We start from the raw sequence: 17,822 nt of genomic DNA, 5'->3' as shown, positions 1-17,822 counted from the left end.
TAGGGCTCCAGATGCCCCCACTGCGCTGGCTCCAGATGCTGTCCAGAGCTCTGCGACAGATGTGGCTCCTGTTGCTCAGGGCAAAGGTGGGTGGGAGACACGACCAGGCAGCCCAAGCACTCAGCCGTTCATTCATTCAACAACTGTTGAGCACCTGCTGTATGCCAGGCCCTGAGCCAGAGACAGGGAAATGCACACAGGGTCCCGGCCCACACCGGGCTCCCTGGGCTCTGCCTGTGTTTGCTGGACTGCGGGGCTGGCGGCGATGTCTGGGATTTTGGGTCTCCAGCATGAGGCAGGATGAGCCCAGGAGGGTGGGGGAGGGACTCCGCAAGATAAAAGGGGGAAAGTATTTGTTCTTCTTGGAATGGTTTTCCTCTCCCCGCTACTTCCTGTTTCCGAAGCCAGAGCAGGTCAGAGGGCTCAAGGGTTGTATGAGAAAGAACCTCTTTCCGCTCTCAATATAGAAGTTCCCAGAAGGCCATGAGGGAGCGTCACGTGGTGCTCTGACCCACCTCAGGCCAGCAGAGGTGGCAGCAGTCTATTGCCACAGCTGTCCCTTGGCCCCCGGCTCAGTGGAGGCAGGGACAGATCACTGGAGGTCTTGACTCCCAGGAAACCCACTGTCCCAGAGAGGAGTGAGGCCTGAGTCAGGCCCAGGAAGTGGACCCATTGGGCGGCCCATAAACAAGCCAGAGCTGGCCCAAGGTCAGCCAGGTCCTTGGTGGAGTGGCCCTGCCCTCAGTGCCAGGCAGAGACGCCGGGCAAGGGTCTTCCTGCTCCTGCTCTGGCCTCGGTGCACTCGGGCTGCTCAGCCCGAGGGCCACCGTCTCCACAGGGGACAGACTTGGCTCTCACGGAGCCTATGTGCCGGGAAGGGAGAGATGGACAGAAACAAGTTAATACTGAGTAGAATGTCCGGCAGGACCATGCGCCCTGAGGAACCGCACGGCAGGACTGGGGCAGAGAGCATGGAGGTGGGGTGGGGCTCTTTTGGATCCGGTGGTCAGGGAGGCCTCTGCAGGATGCATCTTGTTGGGGCCTAACGAGACGGTGAAGGAGGACGGGGTTGGGGACATTCCCAAGAGACCTCAGATGGTGCCACTGAGCAACTTGAAGGAGGCTTAGACCTTGAACCCCAAAGGCCAGAGCAGCCAGCGTGGGGCCTGGCATGCACTCATTGTCACACAGACCCTTAATAGGGCAGAGTCATCAGAGGAAGAGGAACAGACGAAGGTCCCCCTTCCTCCCCCCCAGCCCTGCTGTGTCTCACGGTAGCACTTCTCACCTGCTGGAATTAGAGTACTTACATGTCTGTCATCTGTCTGCCCCAGAGACAGTCTGTCTATCCGCTTCTCAGTCTCACCCGGTGCCTACAGAGGGGCTGGCGTGAGGTCAGGGCAGTGGGGGGTGGTAGGTGGAAAGGTAGGAAGACAGACAGGTAATGAGAGGTCGATAGCCACGTATCTGAATAAAGAAATCGAGGCAGATGATAGATAGAAATATCTGCCTATAATTTTTAAATAATTTTGGTTCACTTCATACTATATATGGTATCTCCTATATCTTTATTTGTAGTATGAAATAAACTAAGATTGCTATTTTAAAAATAGTTATAAAACAACCAGATTGTCGATTTCTTACCAATTTGGATGAGGCCTTCCGGAACAAGTCATCTACAGCTGAAAACTGTCCCCAGTATCCATCCCATGTCCCCACTTAATTATCCGGTTAACATTTATCACTGCCCACCACATATTTTCCTTCCTTATCTTCTTCGTGGTCTGTCTCCCCACATTAGGATGCTAAATCCCTGGTGGCAGGCTGCCAGTTGTGTTACTGCAGAATCTTGAAAGACTAGAACAAGTCTTGGCACTCGGAAGTGCTCAAAAAAAAAAAAAAAAAAAAAAGCATGAAATGAAGGGGCGAAGGAATGATGAGTGACTTGCCCCCTTAGGGGAGCGCTGTGTGGACTCCATGATGGCTTTGGGGTGGGGGTGGGGGGTCCTTGACCTCTGGAAGTTGTATGCAGATATTTGTGTGTAGGGAACATTTTTCTGGAGGAAAGAACCCTGCATCTTTCTGAACCTTAAAAGGGTGCATGACCCTTACAGGACAAAGAAGACCCTTCTTTGTCTGATCCCTAAGTAAACCCAGCCATAGCCCCGAGCTGTCTGACAGGGTCCATCTGTGGCCAGTGGCTGCCATATTGGAGGATGAGGGTGTAGAACATTTCTGTCACCACAGGAAGTCCTGTTGGAGATGGTGTTCCAGAGGGATCCACCAAGAGTCAGTCTGTCCGATGTCCCTGGCCAATAGGAGACAACCATCCTATGTCCAATTTAAGAGACAGCATGTTGTGTTCTCAACTAAAAATACCACTCTGGGGCTGGGGTGCCGTTCAGTGGTAGAGCAAGGGCTTAGCACACGAGAGGCCCTGGGTTCCATCCCCAGCACTCCAAAAAAAAAAAAGGTTAAAAAAAAACCCTGCAGAAGCAGACCTTGGTACAATGGTACAGAAACAAGATCAGAATGATAATGAACAGAAACCCAAGCATAGAGCATGGAAGAGAAGAAATTAAACATGGGGAAGGAGAATAGAGGGGATCTTTTATTTATAGCGTCGCTAAGTAGGTAGGAAAGTCGGAAATCCTCCTAGATGTGACTGGTATTTGCAATGAAGAATTCAAATTCCTTCTCTGCTGATCTCCGATGGTATTTCCCCAAAGTACTAAGCCACAGGGCTCCTGCTGCACGGGCAGCGGCCACGTGTCTGTGCTGTCAGGTCTTCCGATCCCTAACGAAGCCTCTGTCTGCACTGTCCGTCCCCCAGGAGCAGTCTTTCAGTGACCTGGGGGCCAAGTGCAGAGGGTCCCAACATGAGGAAGTCATTCAGCGACAGAAAAAGGCCCTGTCAGAACTCCGAGCGCGAATCAAAGAACTAGAGAAGGCCTGCTCTTCCAGTAAGTCCCCTCCTCTCTAGTCCCCGCCACCTCCTAATTGGAAGGACCTTATGACACAAAGAGAGATGGGCCGGCCGTGACCTCAGAATCAAGGGCAGGGCTTCATATGAAATAAATAGGACATCATGAAAACTCACCCTTGTCCTCCTTCTCCTTATTTCGCTGTGGCCGGGTGGAGACTTTGTCACGGACTTCACTACCTGAGGGTCAGGGGAAGGGGCCGTCTCCAGACGGGAGCTCACTGTCCCCCGGGGCACCAGGCGCCCTCGTCCCTGTGTCTGGAAGCTCGCCCTCCAGGCCTCAGCCCTGACACTGTGGCTGCCGCCGCCTGGCGCTGCTGCGCGGCTGGGTCCGGCCACGCGATCTCTCTAGGCCTCCGTGTCCCCACCTGCCAGGGAGGTCGTGAGGACTCGCAGCCCCGTGGTGAGTGTCCCGCAGACCGCAGCAGTGGGGATCCGCTGGAGGAGCCCCTCCCGAGTCTGCATTCTTTCTCTTATAGATTGTAAGGACCACCTGAATGAATCGTTCCTAGAACTGAAGACGCTCAGGATGGAGAAGAACGTCCAGAAAATAATAGTGGACACAAAATCCGACCTGCCGACTCCCTCAAGAATAGAGATCCACGCGGTAACCAAAGAGACGTTGTCTCCCCAGTGAAGTGGCGCACGAAGAGGGTGGGCGTGAGGGCAGACACGGGCCCTCGGCCGCCAGGTCCTCCGGGGGGGGAAGCGCTCAGTGGGCCATTTTGTGACATTATGACCCGAGTTTGCCTCAGGTTTCCTTTCCCTGTCAACTAAAACACACGGGCATGTAAGAGGTAGCAGCAGGGAACAGTGATGAGACCTAAGTTCAGGGGTCAGAGGGAACCATGTCCAAATCCCAGCCTGAAAGCTGGGTGGCCTTGGGCAAGGCTCTTAACCTCTCTGAGATTGTATTTCCCAGCGGTCGAATGATGATGAAAATCCAAGGAGTTCCTTCTGTCCAGTGCCCAGCTCACAGTGTGCATTTAACAAATGGTAGCTGTCGTCACTGTTCACTGTTAGTTAAATAGTAGTGTTCCAGGAAGCCTGCCTTCCAAAAGGGGTACAGGCTTGGTTGCCAGGATTTTCAGAGGTGGTTTGAAGGTGCCCTTGTACCCTACGTAGGTGTTTGACTGGGCACCATGGGCACATGACAATGGGCAGCAAGGTCACCGTCAACCACAAGACCTTCTGAGTGGCCGCATGCTGCACAGTTGGGTCTGAACCACACACAGGCTTCTGGAAGAAATAATGAGGCCATCCTGTCTGGGCCGACATTCCGTCCAAAGATTTTTGTGGACATTTCCTAGAGTCCAGGATGAATGTCTTTGGAAATGAATTGGTTTTCTTGATAAAATCAAACCCTCCTTCTCCGAGTTTGGGTGTGGAGGTCAACTAGACCTCGTAGCGTGACCTTGCTTCCCAGAGTGACCTTGCCCTTGGAGGTGACCCCCAGGCCCACTCCTGACACCACACAGCGGAAACTTCCCCACTCTCCTTGAGAACCTCAATCCTCCAAGGCGGGCAGTGATTAAAATGAAAGGACACGGAGGACGCACAGCTGACGATGCCCAGGGCTCCGTCCGCGGGCGTTATCCCGTCCACCCCTCCCGGCAGCCTGGGCACCACTGTTGTTATTGTTCCCATTTTGGAGATATGAAAAATTAAGGCTTCTGAAGGTCAAGTAGCTCATGCAAAGTCACAGAGGTAAAGACTGAGGAGCCAGGACTTCACCCTGGGCAGGTGCCCCCACGCCCCCTAGTCTGCAGAGAAGGAAGGAGGAGGGGCCTGGAGGTCAAGGACTCCAGAGGACTAGGGACCCCACGGTGCCTTTTGGGTTCTCTCTGCAGCTGATCTGCTGGAACCGTTGAATGAATGGACAAAGGTTCCATAGCTCTGCCAGGACCCTCTTTTTTCTCACCCCAGTAACTATGTCCACTTGACGTAGGTAAATACGTCTCTCCTGTCACTGTCACATTTGGCCTTTCTACTTTATAGTGGGGGTTTCCATTGTTCATCTCAGAGGGTGACAGGGCGGTGCAGCAGATGCTGTGGGTGAAATGTCCGTGATGTTCGTAGCAAGCACTGCAGGCCCATCTGGTTCTGAGGACCTTGAGGGTGGCCGTTGGTGGCTCTCCAGACTCCCCGTGTGGCATGATGGCTTCCCCATTGCTTTGGGGGAGGGGCTTTCAGCAGCCTGCATTTACGGGGGTCTCAGCGAGTGTGTCATCCCAGGAAAGAGCCTGCAGGGAGCCTGGGCCACCAGCCGCACACTCCGCCAGGACAGCCCTTGCCCGTGCTTTCGGAAGGCCTCGCTTCTGCTGCATGAAACGATTGCTCTCATGAAAGGAGAGGGGACATTTTCTATATAACCTTCATCCATTCATTCAACAATTGTGCCCATACCAGGCCACTCGGTGTCAGGTGCCACCCTAGGCACAAGGAGAAGTTTAGTGAGCAGACGGTGACATGGTCCCTGTCGCGCTTGTTGTCCAGATGGGGACCCTCGACCTCAGCACCCCTGGTATTTGAGGCAGGTCATTCCTGCCCACCTGTGAGGGGCTCGCCAGCATCTGGCAGGATGTGTAGTGACATCACTGCCTTCTTCCCGCTAGATGCCAGTAGCACTCCCCATCCTCAGACGTGACAGCAAAAAGGGTGTCCAGACATTGCTGAATGTCCCAGGGGAAGGGACAGTCACGCCCCCCGCGAGCCCTTGTTCTAGAGGGAAGACAGAGGCCGTCAGAGCAGACGAGCCGTGGATGACACATTGCAAAGTCGTCTCTGAGGGTCAGAGCACGGTCCTCTTTAGAAAGCAGTGGCCAGGAGTCCACACCGAGTGGTCAGGAACCAAAATGAGAGTCACCTCCTGAGTCACGCTTCTGTCATCCCTGAGCGCAGCTTGCGGTTGGAGGCTCCCATGATGGAGGGTGGAGCGGTGTCTCTCTCTCTCCTTCCAGGATAGCCTTTCCAACTCAGACACCAGCTCCGCCCTGGAGAAGTCAGATAAGACGGATGTCACCGAGGCTTTGGATCTCAGTGAAAGGCTGGTGTGTACCCACAGCTCGAGGGCCCCTCCCAAAGCCTGGGCCCTGGGGTCACTGTTAACCGTGGTCACTCTAAAACTCCACGAGGCCTGTCACCCCAACGCGGTTCAGAAACCTCCCAGTCCAACGCCTCGAGAGCCAGCAAAGCCAGGGGGGTCCCAAAAAGGCCTAGCGTGAGTGGCTGCGGGGCAAACGAAGCCGCTTTCCGTCTGCGGTGGCAGAGGGCGGCCAAGCAGACCGGACGCTTGCCTTCTGGGAGCAGCTGGGGGCCGGGCACCGCCCCTGAGGCCCCTTGGCTTTCCTGGCAGTACCTGGACATGAGCAGGACTCTGGGAAGCCTGATGAACATCAAAGACATGTCGGGTCACGTGTCCATGAAACACCTGTCCGCCAAAGAGAGGGAGAAGGTCAACCAGCTGCGACAAAGGGACCTGGACCTGGTGTTTGACAAGATCACCCAGCTCAAGACCCGGCTGCAGAGGAAAGAGGAGCTGCTGAAAGGTTACGAGCAGGACGTGGAGCGGCTCAGGTACCGCCTGGCCCCCTCCAGCTGAGCACAGGCAGCAGACCCCTGGGGCTGGCACAGGACAGAGGCCCGAGAGGAGAGTGGCTGAAATGCTGGGGGGACAACAGCCAGGCCCAGCGGGGTGAGTCTGTCCATCAAAAGGCTGCAGTTGGAGCGCTCGGCTCCTGTGTTCCGTGCGCTCTGAGGGCAGAGGGCACCTGCTGTCGGCCTCCCTGACTCACTGCTCTGGCTCTGATCGTTCCACGGTCCCCAAGAGTCGCGTGTCCCAGGGAAGTTGGGAGTGGGGAGCACAGCCTGGACCACCCCAGGCTGCGTGCGTCCAGCCCATGAGCTGTGTGTGCTGCCTCTGCTCCCCCAATCCCTGTGCTGTCTCAGGCTTGGGAGGAAGCTCCTAAGTCAGCCCCATGTGCAAGCGCTGGGAGGGGCCACTGATCTGGGGACAGGGACAATGAGTGGGGACGATGAGGGGAATGAGGGAACCCTGTCTGTCTCTCCATGTGCCCAGGCAGAGCAAAGTGTCCGTCCAGATGTACCAGTCACAGGTAGCGAAGCTGGAGGACGACATCTACAAAGAGTCGGAGGAGAAGGCCCTGCTGAAGGAGGCCCTGGAGCGCACGGAGCACCAGCTGAGCCAGGAGAAGAGGTTCAACAGGGCCATCCGGCAGCAGAAGGTGAGGCGCCTCTGCTTGGGGCGGAGCCCCCGAGGCTGCCCCTCAGCCCCCTTAGAAATGGCAGACGGTGGCCCCAGGAGGGTCCAGGGCAGGCACAACGCATTTATTGGTGGAAAGGAAGGTGGCGGAAGAGCTTTAGACAGACCTTAGAGCAGAGCTTGGCCACTCCCTGGGCACTGGGCCAGCTCTTCTCAGTGGAACCTCGCTCTGCGGCCAGGCCGGGCCAGGGCTCTGCCTGTGGTGTGCATTCACGATCCAGTTCACTCCTGAGCCCAACAGTCCTGCCTGCCTGGTCCGAGGGTCTCTGTTTTACACATGGGGCAGCTGAGTGCAGAGAGTTGAGACTCGCCCAAGTTCACGCAGTAGCCAGGACCTGGCTGCAGATGTCTCTGGCCCTGGTTCCTATGCCTTGTGCTGGGCTGGCCCTCAGGGCCCCCTGGTAATTGTGAGCTTTTTCACTTTAGAACTGTGTGTGCGTGCGCACGTGTGTGTGTGTGTATGTGTGTGTGTGTGTGTGTGTGTGTGTATGTGTGCACGTGCACACCGCGTGTCACCTGCTTGAGCTCTGAAGAGGCTGGCTCCCCTAGAAGGCCCCCCCCTTCCTATCCCAGCATCTGGTGGAGATGCGGCTCCCAGAAGCCCCCTCCCACTCTGCAGACCGGCCTGGGAAGGAAAGCTCTGAGGGAGCCCAGACCCACTGTCGCCGGCATCCCCTGCTCTGAATTAAACATCACAGGCTTCCACACGCGCGTGTCACGGGGCTTCCTCAGGCGGAAGACGGTGTCCTTTTGCACCGAGCCTGCCAGCAAAGCTGGGCAGCGCCACGGTCCGATATGTGGTTTGATGTGCCCTCTGGGGAGCCCGCTCCTTCCCGGGGTGCCCCCCAGGGTTGGCAGCCCGGCCCCCAGGCAGAGACAGCAGCCACAGAATAGGACAGCAAAGGGCCCCACCAAGCCCATTGTGGTGCGTGGGCGGAGTGCAGGGACAGGGGATTTGCATAATCAGCGTGCATGCATTATTCACAAGGCCTCTTCCACACAATCAGCCCTGCCAGCCTGGCACCAGCCAGCCTCCCACGGCGGAAGGTCTGAACTGGCCAAGTGAAACCTGTGTCAGCCCCAGAAGAGTGAAAGCTGGGGATCTCCCCGCACGGAATCCACAGAGCAGGGGGATGGGACAAGAAGGGCTGCCGTGTCCCTCCAGGGTGCCCACATCAGCCTAGAGAGGCCTTGAGCTGCCCCTCAGAGAGAACTGAGGCTGCGCAGGAGCACAAGCAGGGTCCCCCGGACCCTCCCTCCAGCCCTGGTCACTGTGCTCCCCCGAACCCTGCAGCCCCAGCGCTCCAGGTGTCCATCCGGGCATCCTGGCACTCAGCCTCGGGTGCTTACCCAAGCCAGGTATTCGTTATTAGCAGTTGGGGTGGGTGGGGGGGGGTGAGTAACAAATTCTGCAGTTTTGCTGGATTCTGAAGGGAAGCTGTTTATATCTGTCTTGCCATCAGATCCTACCTAGGAGCATACTTGCATTTTTAAAATGCACATTAGAGGAAAACAGAACTTTTTTCTTCTTAAGTGTTACACTTAATATTTTCATAAGGAGCCTTAGCTCTTCCAAAGTCTCCAGGATAACATCTCGGCACCTGTCCGTCAAGATGGACTGGATTGCTCTCCTGGAGCCTCAAAACAGTCCCCCCCCCACACACACACACACCAATGCAGTTTGAATGTTAAGCGTCTTTTCACCAAGCAGAACTTTCCAGAATCACACGTCTACTTCCCTTTGACAGTGCCAATGAGACTTGCTATAATATGGGGAAACTTCCGCACCAGACATTCCCAGAGAACATCCTGGTCTTGGGCCTCCCAACCCTGGGATGCCCCTCAAGCTCTCTCCAGGTGACAGGGTAACAGTGACCGCCCCTCAGAGAGGAGAACTGAGGCCAGCGGAGTTCACGCCTGGCTGCGCAGGAGCACAAGTCTGGTCCACTTTCCACATCACTAGATAAGGCAGAGTGTCCCAGGTGACAAGTGACTTCACCCCTATGTCTCAGCTTTCTCAACAATACTGTGACAACAGAACCTACTTCCCAGGACCGCGGGGGAAGTGGCCTCTGGCAGGCAGCAGACCTCCCTACCCAACTCCTTGGGGGTGAGGCTGGCAATTCGGGGTGGGGGGGCGCGATTCCTGTGTTTCTTAGAGAACTGCCCGCCAGCTGATGAGTCCACACAGCCCTGAGACTTCCCCCTGGTCCCCTAAAGTTGGCAGCTCCTTTGTAAGGCTCTCTTTTCTGTTCGGTGAATACAACCAGGGCCATGGCCAAGAAAGAGACTTTCTTGTGAATGGGTTAAGCCCGGAATTTTCAATAGAAAACATTGACATGCACAGAAGTTGCCCTTTGGGAAGCGGCAGCCCTTTCTCAGCCCTTCCTTAGGGTTTTAGTGTGAGAAAGGACACTGCAGCCAGAGAGGCCGCCCAGCTCCCCTCCCAGGCTCCAGCCAATCAATGCTGGCCAGGTGGTCTCAGCTGGGCTGGAGCCCCCAGCCTCCTCCCAATGTAATTAGCTCAGGTCCCTAGTCTTTACAATAAAGATCAGTATCTAGCTCATAAGGTTGGATTCGATGAGAGCATATTTATAAAACCCGAAGCAAATAAGGGGCCACTCGTTACACGTTCACTGGCCGCCATCGACAGCTTCACATTTTCCAAGGTTCTCCTGGGCCAGGTATTCCGTGTGTTTTTGACCAAGGAGTGACCCTAGGTATCCCGGGGTCATTCCAGATGTTGTATAGGCTGGAACGGACTGGGGGACTCAGCAAGGCTCCCCCCGATCCCCCTGCAAAGATGAGAAGGTAAAACGTGGGTAGGGTGGTGCAGTGTGTGGCTAAAGGGTGGCTAAAGAAAAAGGGCCTCACCCATCCCCCCTTCTGCCCACCCCTTCCAGTGAATCCCAGCGTCTCCCTGAAATGCCAGAGGTGTGTCCCCGACTGGTACAGGCGAGGACATACTAAACACTCTTGTTCACATGATGTTTTCACTCAGGAACATTTAGAGGATCCTGAAAACAGAAATGCAAAAGACTCAGCACCTTGCAACTGTTCCTTCAAAGAGAATCAGCGGCAGGTATGGAAAGGTGTTCTGCTCAGGCAGCCAGACACAAACTAGATACAGTCCTTGCAGAGGGTAAGAGCCCATGAAGCATAAATGCCAGCCGTGCTACCCCAGGACGCCCCAGGGACATCGCACACCTCCACTCCCATCCCTGTCCAGCCCCAGCCCCTGCCCAATATTTGAACAAATGACCGAAAAGACCAGCAAGTGTCTGCCCCAGTGCGTTGAGGCGAGGGGAGAGGGAACTCGAGAGTGCTTTGGCTGCAGAGGCACCATTCTGGCACTAAATGGGGACTTGCCGACAAGCTGATGACAAAGGAAGGGAGGCATGAGAGCCCCAAGAATCCTGTCCTAGGAATGAAATAAATCAGGAAAAGTGGGCATAAAAGGATCCAGGATGGGAATGGAGTCCCGATTGTTAATGACTTCCACACCTGCCAAGGGGAGCCTCATGTGCCTCTGAGCTTCCTGGCAGCCAAAGGGAGAGGGAAAACCACGTAGGCCTCCAGTTCACAGTGTCTGTGGGATGCACACAAGCATTAGAACAGAGACCACACCGGGCACTCCCCCAGAGGGGACACTGTGGCATAATGTACCCTGTTCCTAAAAATGGCCACAGTGCAGAAGCAACACAGTGTCAGCCGAGCCATGTCTGAGGAAGTTCCTTGAGACAGACCAATGTCCCCACATCCCATGAGTCCAGTCCAGTTCTGTAAGAGCAGGTCTGCAGGTGGCCAGGCTCTGCTCTTCAGAGCTCAGCAGCCCACTGTTTGGACTCAGTGCAGGACTGAGCAGTGCTCAGACTCCAGTTCCCTGAAGCCTTGGTCCTGGGCACCCCAACCCTTGCGCCCCAGAGCAGCTTCCCTTCACCGGTCTTACCTGCCAATAAAGGGCCTTCCTCCAAGGCCTGGGGAGAGCCCAGTAGGGTTGCCCGACTGGGAGGAAAAGTAAGCCGGGATGCCCGGCCACATTTGAATTTCAGAGAAGCAGCCAAGAGTTCAGGACACACTTAGACGGATCCTCTAAACATTGTGCTGAACACACTTGTTCTACCTTAGAAAACTATTATTCTGAAATGCGAGTGAGTGGGCACCTGGGTCTCCCCTGGGGCCTGTCAACAAGTGCTTCCTGGGCCCCGACTGATTGCCAAGGAGAGGGGCTCTCGGCAGCTGGGGCTCACGGCAGCCACAGATGCACTTGTCTTGGCTCACGGGGTGTTTTCTAGTTTGGGTGGGTTTTTGATTTGTTTGGGTTTTTTGGTCTGTGGTTTTGTTTTTAGTAACATCTCAAAATAGGGCCCCTCCACAGAATACTCTGGATTTCTGGCCTCTCTGAGGAACTTGGAAGATGGTGGTGACCAACCTCACAAGTCACCATCTCCCAGGCCTCTTAGAAAGGACACAGGCTACTCCTGGGTTTGCTGCCTCCCCCACTTCACCCCTTTCTTTTGACCGCTGGGCCCTGGAAGCATCCAGTTGGTGACCCCCGGGTGAGCTCGGGGCTCTTGGAACTTCTTCCCAGGTGCCTCCATACGTTCACCCACCACCACCTGAAAGGGAGGCCCAGCTGGCTCACGGTGGTGTTCTCAGCGCCTCGGGAGTCTCTTTCCTCTGGGCATTGCCCCTGAGGTGCAGGGTCTTGAGGACATCAGGGTCAGCAACTGCAAATCAAACCCCAAGGAAAGAGCAAGCCCCAGAGTTGGGGTGACGGCTTCCAAACAGGCTGTGATCCCTGACAGGAGGCCAGCCAGAGCTCCCTCGCACCTACTCCACGGGGATGTTTAGGAGAGACCCCCCCCCCCCCCCCCCCGTGGACGTCCAGCCCTGCTCTGGGAGGCTCCGCCATCAGCTGCAGCAGATTGGCCCTTGAGGAGAGCGCAGGGTTCTGTGGGGACCCTGGCCGACCAGCCTCCTCCTGGCTGGAATCTGAACAGAGATCCCCAGGAGGCCCGTCGGGGTGGTGGACCATTGTCCCCAGGCACACCCCTCCCGGAGGGGCATCATCACCCCCTGGCCAGGGAAGCCCCAGCATCCCAAAGGGACTCTAAAAGTTGAGAAGAATCCATTTTCTTTGAGGCAACAAAAAGCAGAGAGGTGAACCTAAGTGTAAGGTGGCCCTGTCCTCTCCATGTTGAAGAGACGAGAGTTTATAGAGATGGTGAAGGACACGAGGCAGAGTTCAGAGTTCCAGGTGAGCCAGAAAGAGAAGAGAGGAAACAGTAGGTCAGCAGCAGGGAACCCAGGTGGCAGCATCCACCACCCATGTGCTGTGAACCAGGCACCTACTATGTGCCAGGCATGGAGCCAGGCACAGGCCATGGCTCGTCTCACTTAAACTCCACGACACCCTGTGGACGGGCATTGTTACTGTCCCAACTTAAGAGGAGGTGCCTGGTGCAGAGACTGATCCCTCCGGAGCCCCGGATGGAGCCCGCCGCAGGTCTGACACAGGTCAGTGATCTGGCCCTGCTTCAGGTGCTCCCATCCAGGCGATCGCTGACCCCATCTGGGTGGCGTGTGTCTTGATTTTCAAGGAGGTGCCCTCCAGAATGCCCTTTTCTTGAGAGCTGAGGATCAAGGCTGTGAAATCTGAACCGTTACCTTTCACGATTTGGCCTTGATGCTGGAACTGCCCCAGCCAGATGCCCGCCTGGCGCAGCAGAGGCGAGCTCGCGGAGAGATCAGCACCTTTCCGTGAACCTGAGAGGAAATATGTTCGAGTTTGACAAAAGACCACCTTATGCTGAGACGGCAAAATCCTCATTGGAAAGAATCAGATACTCCATGTAAGAGCAGAAAGAAGCCTGTTCTCGATCCCCTTGTCCTAAGACAGGAAGGCAGCTACTGCTCAGAGCAGATTCAGGATAGAGAGCATCCCAAGGGTCCCCCTAGTTCTGAGAACTGTGCTACCCTGCAAAGAGAGACAGAGGGAGGCTGGAAACTTGCTCATCCACACACAGGACAAACCCCGGGCAGGCGGACACCTTGAGATAAGGCAGAAGGCTTCCTTGAGCTGTGGGGTCGGCCCTGAAGTCGCAGGACCGTCCTGCCTCTGAGCTGTGAAGGCCGCCTCAGGGTTAGGAGCCGGGAGCAGCTGGCTCTTGCACTAGGTGCGGATGAGCGTCCCATCCTCCAGCCCTCCTGCCAGGGATGCCAGGCCTCGTGTCTAGATCTCCATGGTGCAGAAAGGTGTCTTCAGGTTCCTTACAAAGCGTGGGTTGCTGGAGTCCTGAGGTGATGGAGTCCACATGACCACCTCAGGAAAGACAGGCCATGTGAGACCCACCCCTTCAGCTGGCCCACTCATCACAGTCTCCCTCTCTAGCGAGCTTCTGGAACTTTCTGTCTAGGCCCCGTGGCTTCTTGTTTGTCTTTCACAATGCCATTCATTAAATTGTTTTCCCTGCAGCTAACAATCTTTTATAATTGTGTGCGGGTTGTATGCCAAAGAGGAAAATCTAGTTTCTAGTCTTCTAGAAAAACCCAGAAATTTATTGAGTACCCAGTTAAGGCTAGGCAGGGTGCTGGGCACAGGGGAGAGGGGAGTGAACAAAAAGAGGTGCTGTCCTGTCCCTCATCCATTCGACAGACACCTACTGAGAGCCCGTGATGTGGCAGCTGCCGACCATGTGTCCAGGACAATCATGCATTCAGGGGGGGGGGGCAGTGTCCCCCAAAGGGAGTCAACATTTTTTTTCCTACCAGGAATTAAATCCAGGGGTGCTTTACCACTGATCCACATCCCAGCCCTGTTTGTTTTTTAAAGAATTTTTTATAATTGTAGATGGACAGAATGCCTTTGTTTATCTTTATGTGGTGCCGAGGATCGGACCTAGTGCCTCAAGCATGCTAGGCAAGTGCTCTACTGCTGAGCGACAGTCCCAGCACCCAGCCCTTTTTATTATTTGAGACAGATCCTCACTAAGTTGCTAAGGCTGGTCTTGAACTTGCGATCCTCCTGCTTCAACCTCCTGAGTTTCTGGGATAACAGGCATGTGCCACAACACTCTGCCAACATTTATTCTTTACATATAAAGCACAAATACACACACACAAGTTGAGTGTCCCTGATCTGGAAGTCCCAAACTCAAAATGTTCCAAAATCCAAAACATTTTGAGTGCTGATGTAATGCCGAAAGTGGGAAATTCCACACTATGAAACTGCTTCCTGCACAAAATATTTAAAATGTTGTATCAATTATCTTCTATGCGTGTGTGTAAGGTGTATATGAACCATAAATGAATCTGGTATTCAAACTTGGGTCTCATCCCCAAGATATCTCAATGGGTATGCAACTATTCTAAAACTAGGGAAAATCTAAAACCTGAAACACATGGGTCCCAAACTCTGGGGTGAGGACTACTCAACGTGTGCGCACGCGGGGCGGGGAGGGCGGGCGGGGGGCACATGCGTGCACGCATAGTGCTATCTGTGATATTAAAATTAGAGTGGGAGGGATTAGCAAAAAAACATCCACAGGGGAGAGACAGATAATGGCAAAGGGTGAGAAACATGGCTCTAGAAGAATGAAAACAAAAATCCACGCCCCTCTGGCTTCCAGCCTGGAACCGTTTCTTTTTAGAAGTCAAAACAAGCAGCACTTAGATAGTGACTGTGGGCAAGGTGCCCCGAGGGCAAGGCCGAGGGCTGAGCCCAGGATCCTATTTCCGAGTCCAAGGGCCACGACCAGGATAGGCAGGGAGCTCACTAGAGCCCAGGCCTGTGCTTTTCCAGAACAGCCACCCCGTGCATCCTGAGTGAGTTTCCACCTGGCTGTCACTGTTTAAAGCCTGGCTTCTGGTCCTCAGGGGGGTCTTGTGGTTCCAAAAACCTCAGCGGGGGACGGTGGTGCTCTGGCCTCTCTCCAGGCTGGGCTCTGCCAGGGGCCCCACCCCCACCCCTGCCCTCCACCCCGTCCACAGGTTCACAGGCCCCAGCCACCACCTCTTCCAGGGTGAGTCAGGTCACCCAGTCTGCCTTCTGCTGCCCCTCGCTGTCACACTGAAAAGAGAATCTGTGGTCCTTCTGCCTCAGGCGGTTGGCAGATCTGGGGGTGGAGACTGATGGGACCTGAGACTATTTTTTAACACAATGCCTTTATTTTTTTTATGTGGTGCTGAGGATCAAACGCGGGTCCCAGGATCCCGCCTGTGCTAGGCGAGCGCTGTACCGCTGAGCCACAATCCTAGCCCATGGGACTATTTTTAACAAACTTTCTGGGTCCCACAGCCAACCTTGCACCCCCCATCAGGGCTCGGGCACTCGAAAACCACTCGCAGACAAGCAATTTTATTGAAAATCAAATAAAGGGCAGGCTGTGCCGAGGGGAGAGGTTTGTGACATTTCCCCCCAGGTCATTCAAACCAATATTTATTTGGAGGGCTACTGGAGAGTTCTCAGCCTTTTTTTGGTGTGGGGGGTGCTGTACCAGGGATTGAACTCGGGGGCACTCGACCAGTGAGCCACATCCCCAGCCCTATTTTCTGATTAGAGACAGGGTCTCACTGAGTTGCTTAGCTCCTCACTGTTGCTGAGGCTGGCTTTGAACCTGTGATCCTCCTGCCTCAGCCTCCCGAGCCGCTGGGATTACAGGCGTGTGCCACCGCGCCCAACATGATGAAGGCAGGTTCTCAAATGGCATTCCAGACCCTCAGCCACTGGCCCAGGTCTCAGAAGGGGACTTTTAAACCTGTCCTAAAGTGAAAAGAACTTAGCGCATGCACACACCCCTCTGGTCCTCTGTGCCCCTCCAGGCCTCTGATGGCTTTGTCCCCAGCCATGTGACAGGAAGGGGGTGAATAGCATGTCAGAGCCCACAACCCCAAGTCCTGGGAGGGCTCTTCCAAAAAGCCCAGCTGTGACAAGGGACCAAGCAACTAAGAACTGGGAGCAGAGTCAGATCGTGACTGTCCGGATGCTCCTTCCAGGACAGGGTGATCCCCTGAGCAGTCTGCACGCTCTCCTTCCCAACCTTCAGATGGAAGACACCTTTCATGCAGTGAGAGCCCATGGAGAGAGACTGCATCACTGTGAATGTGTTCACCATACACAGTTCCTGGTTTCCAGACCACGAAACAAGGATGTAAACAGGGCCAGCCACAGCTGTTGCTGGAAGGGCGCACCCCAAACAGTAATGCAGCTTGTCAATGGATAGTGTGATAATGATGAGCCATTTTATCTCCTCCTTGCTCTGATCTGTGTGTGTGTGTGTGCACGCGCACGTGTGTGTGACATTTTCTTTTGGTTACCAAATCAAATGAAACCATTTGGGTGGAACATGTTGGGATCTCACAGCAATTATAGAGTTTGTACCTCTTGCTTGTTGAAGGTTGGAGCCAAAAAAGCCACCTCAAAGATGGACCAAGAAAGAGAGATGAAAAAAGAGACATCCAGCAAACCCAGCCAGAGCCTGTTGTTTTCTAAGCCTGGTGGAAGGAACTAGAGCAATGTCGTCTCACCCAGACTCATGTGATTCTCCGTGAGTCGGTTTGACTCCTCCATGTCAAAATATTAAGACGTTTTATGTAGGACTTTAAAGATTTTTACCCTAGCGTTTGACTTTCTAAACTGGTATTTTGCACAGTATGTATTTGAGAGTGTGGGGGAACAGGGGTTCTTTTTTTTTTTTTTTTAATAACTATGAATATGTACAAACTCAGGTATGTGAAAGTATGTTTGTAACCTAGACTCCTCAGTCTGGTATGTACAATGACACAGTTTCACATTTGGGTCATGACATCACACCCCAAAGGAGCTCTGGGAGACCCATAGTGGAGATAATCCAAGACTGTCATTGGAGTCAGGCAGAAAGGGAAGCTCAGGGCTCTTGGGCCAGGCCATAGGGAATTGAGCTGACTTTATTGTAATAAATTTAGAATGCCAATCAGTTTAATTGCTTCCATAATAACAACTAACATTCCTATGGCACTCACTGCAATTTTCAAAACACTTTTTAAATCCTTCCTGGGCCCAAGGAGGTCAAGAATATTGTGCTCCCCATTTCATAGCTGCAGAAGCTGAGCCCAGGGGGGGTTCACGGACCTGCCTAGAATCCCACAGCTTTAAATTCAGGAACTGGTCTTGAACCCGAGTTTCTAATTCCATCTCATCCTGTCCATTCTGCCACACCAAGATGGCCCAGTGGTTCCAGTCCCAGACCACAAGGACAGACCAAGTTCCCAGAGAACACACACTGCCCAGGAGGCCGCACCGCCCTCGCCTGGTGTTGGGAGGGACCCTCTTTGCCCAGGCTCCCTCTCTGCTTCTCCCATGGCCTGCTTTCTCTCTGTCCACCTGTCTTCTCACTGCCTTCCTTGTGTTGGGGGAAGGGGAAGAACCAGAAGTCGTGAATAGGATTGATTCTATAGATCTACAATAAAAATATTTTTTATGTTTTAAAACCAAGTGTCTTATTAATACCAATTAAAACTCAGGGGAGGGCGGGGGATACAGCTCAATTGGTAGGGTGCTTGCCTCTCATGCCCAAG

General features: G+C 54.3%; 1 protein-coding gene across 1 annotated transcript in view; it reads left to right on the top strand.

Moving 5' to 3' along the window:
• Fhad1 (forkhead associated phosphopeptide binding domain 1) overlaps positions 1 to 16,777 on the top strand; it is a 113,006-nt gene extending 96,229 nt beyond the window's left edge. The window contains exons 25-32 of the mRNA XM_077109975.1: positions 2,834 to 2,963; positions 3,463 to 3,607; positions 5,949 to 6,033; positions 6,339 to 6,559; positions 7,062 to 7,227; positions 10,267 to 10,347; positions 12,472 to 12,525; positions 16,664 to 16,777. Of these exons, the coding sequence (XP_076966090.1) occupies positions 2,834 to 2,963; positions 3,463 to 3,607; positions 5,949 to 6,033; positions 6,339 to 6,559; positions 7,062 to 7,227; positions 10,267 to 10,347; positions 12,472 to 12,525; positions 16,664 to 16,777 (996 nt within the window). The remainder of the gene's footprint in view (positions 1 to 2,833; positions 2,964 to 3,462; positions 3,608 to 5,948; positions 6,034 to 6,338; positions 6,560 to 7,061; positions 7,228 to 10,266; positions 10,348 to 12,471; positions 12,526 to 16,663) is intronic.
• The last annotated feature ends 1,045 nt before the right edge of the window (positions 16,778 to 17,822 follow it).

This window comes from Callospermophilus lateralis, chromosome 7 (assembly GCF_048772815.1).
Source record: "Callospermophilus lateralis isolate mCalLat2 chromosome 7, mCalLat2.hap1, whole genome shotgun sequence".
NCBI lineage: Eukaryota > Metazoa > Chordata > Mammalia > Rodentia > Sciuridae > Callospermophilus > Callospermophilus lateralis.
The sequence above is the reverse complement of the archived record's forward strand: the minus strand, read 5'-3'. Positions and strand labels throughout refer to the sequence as shown.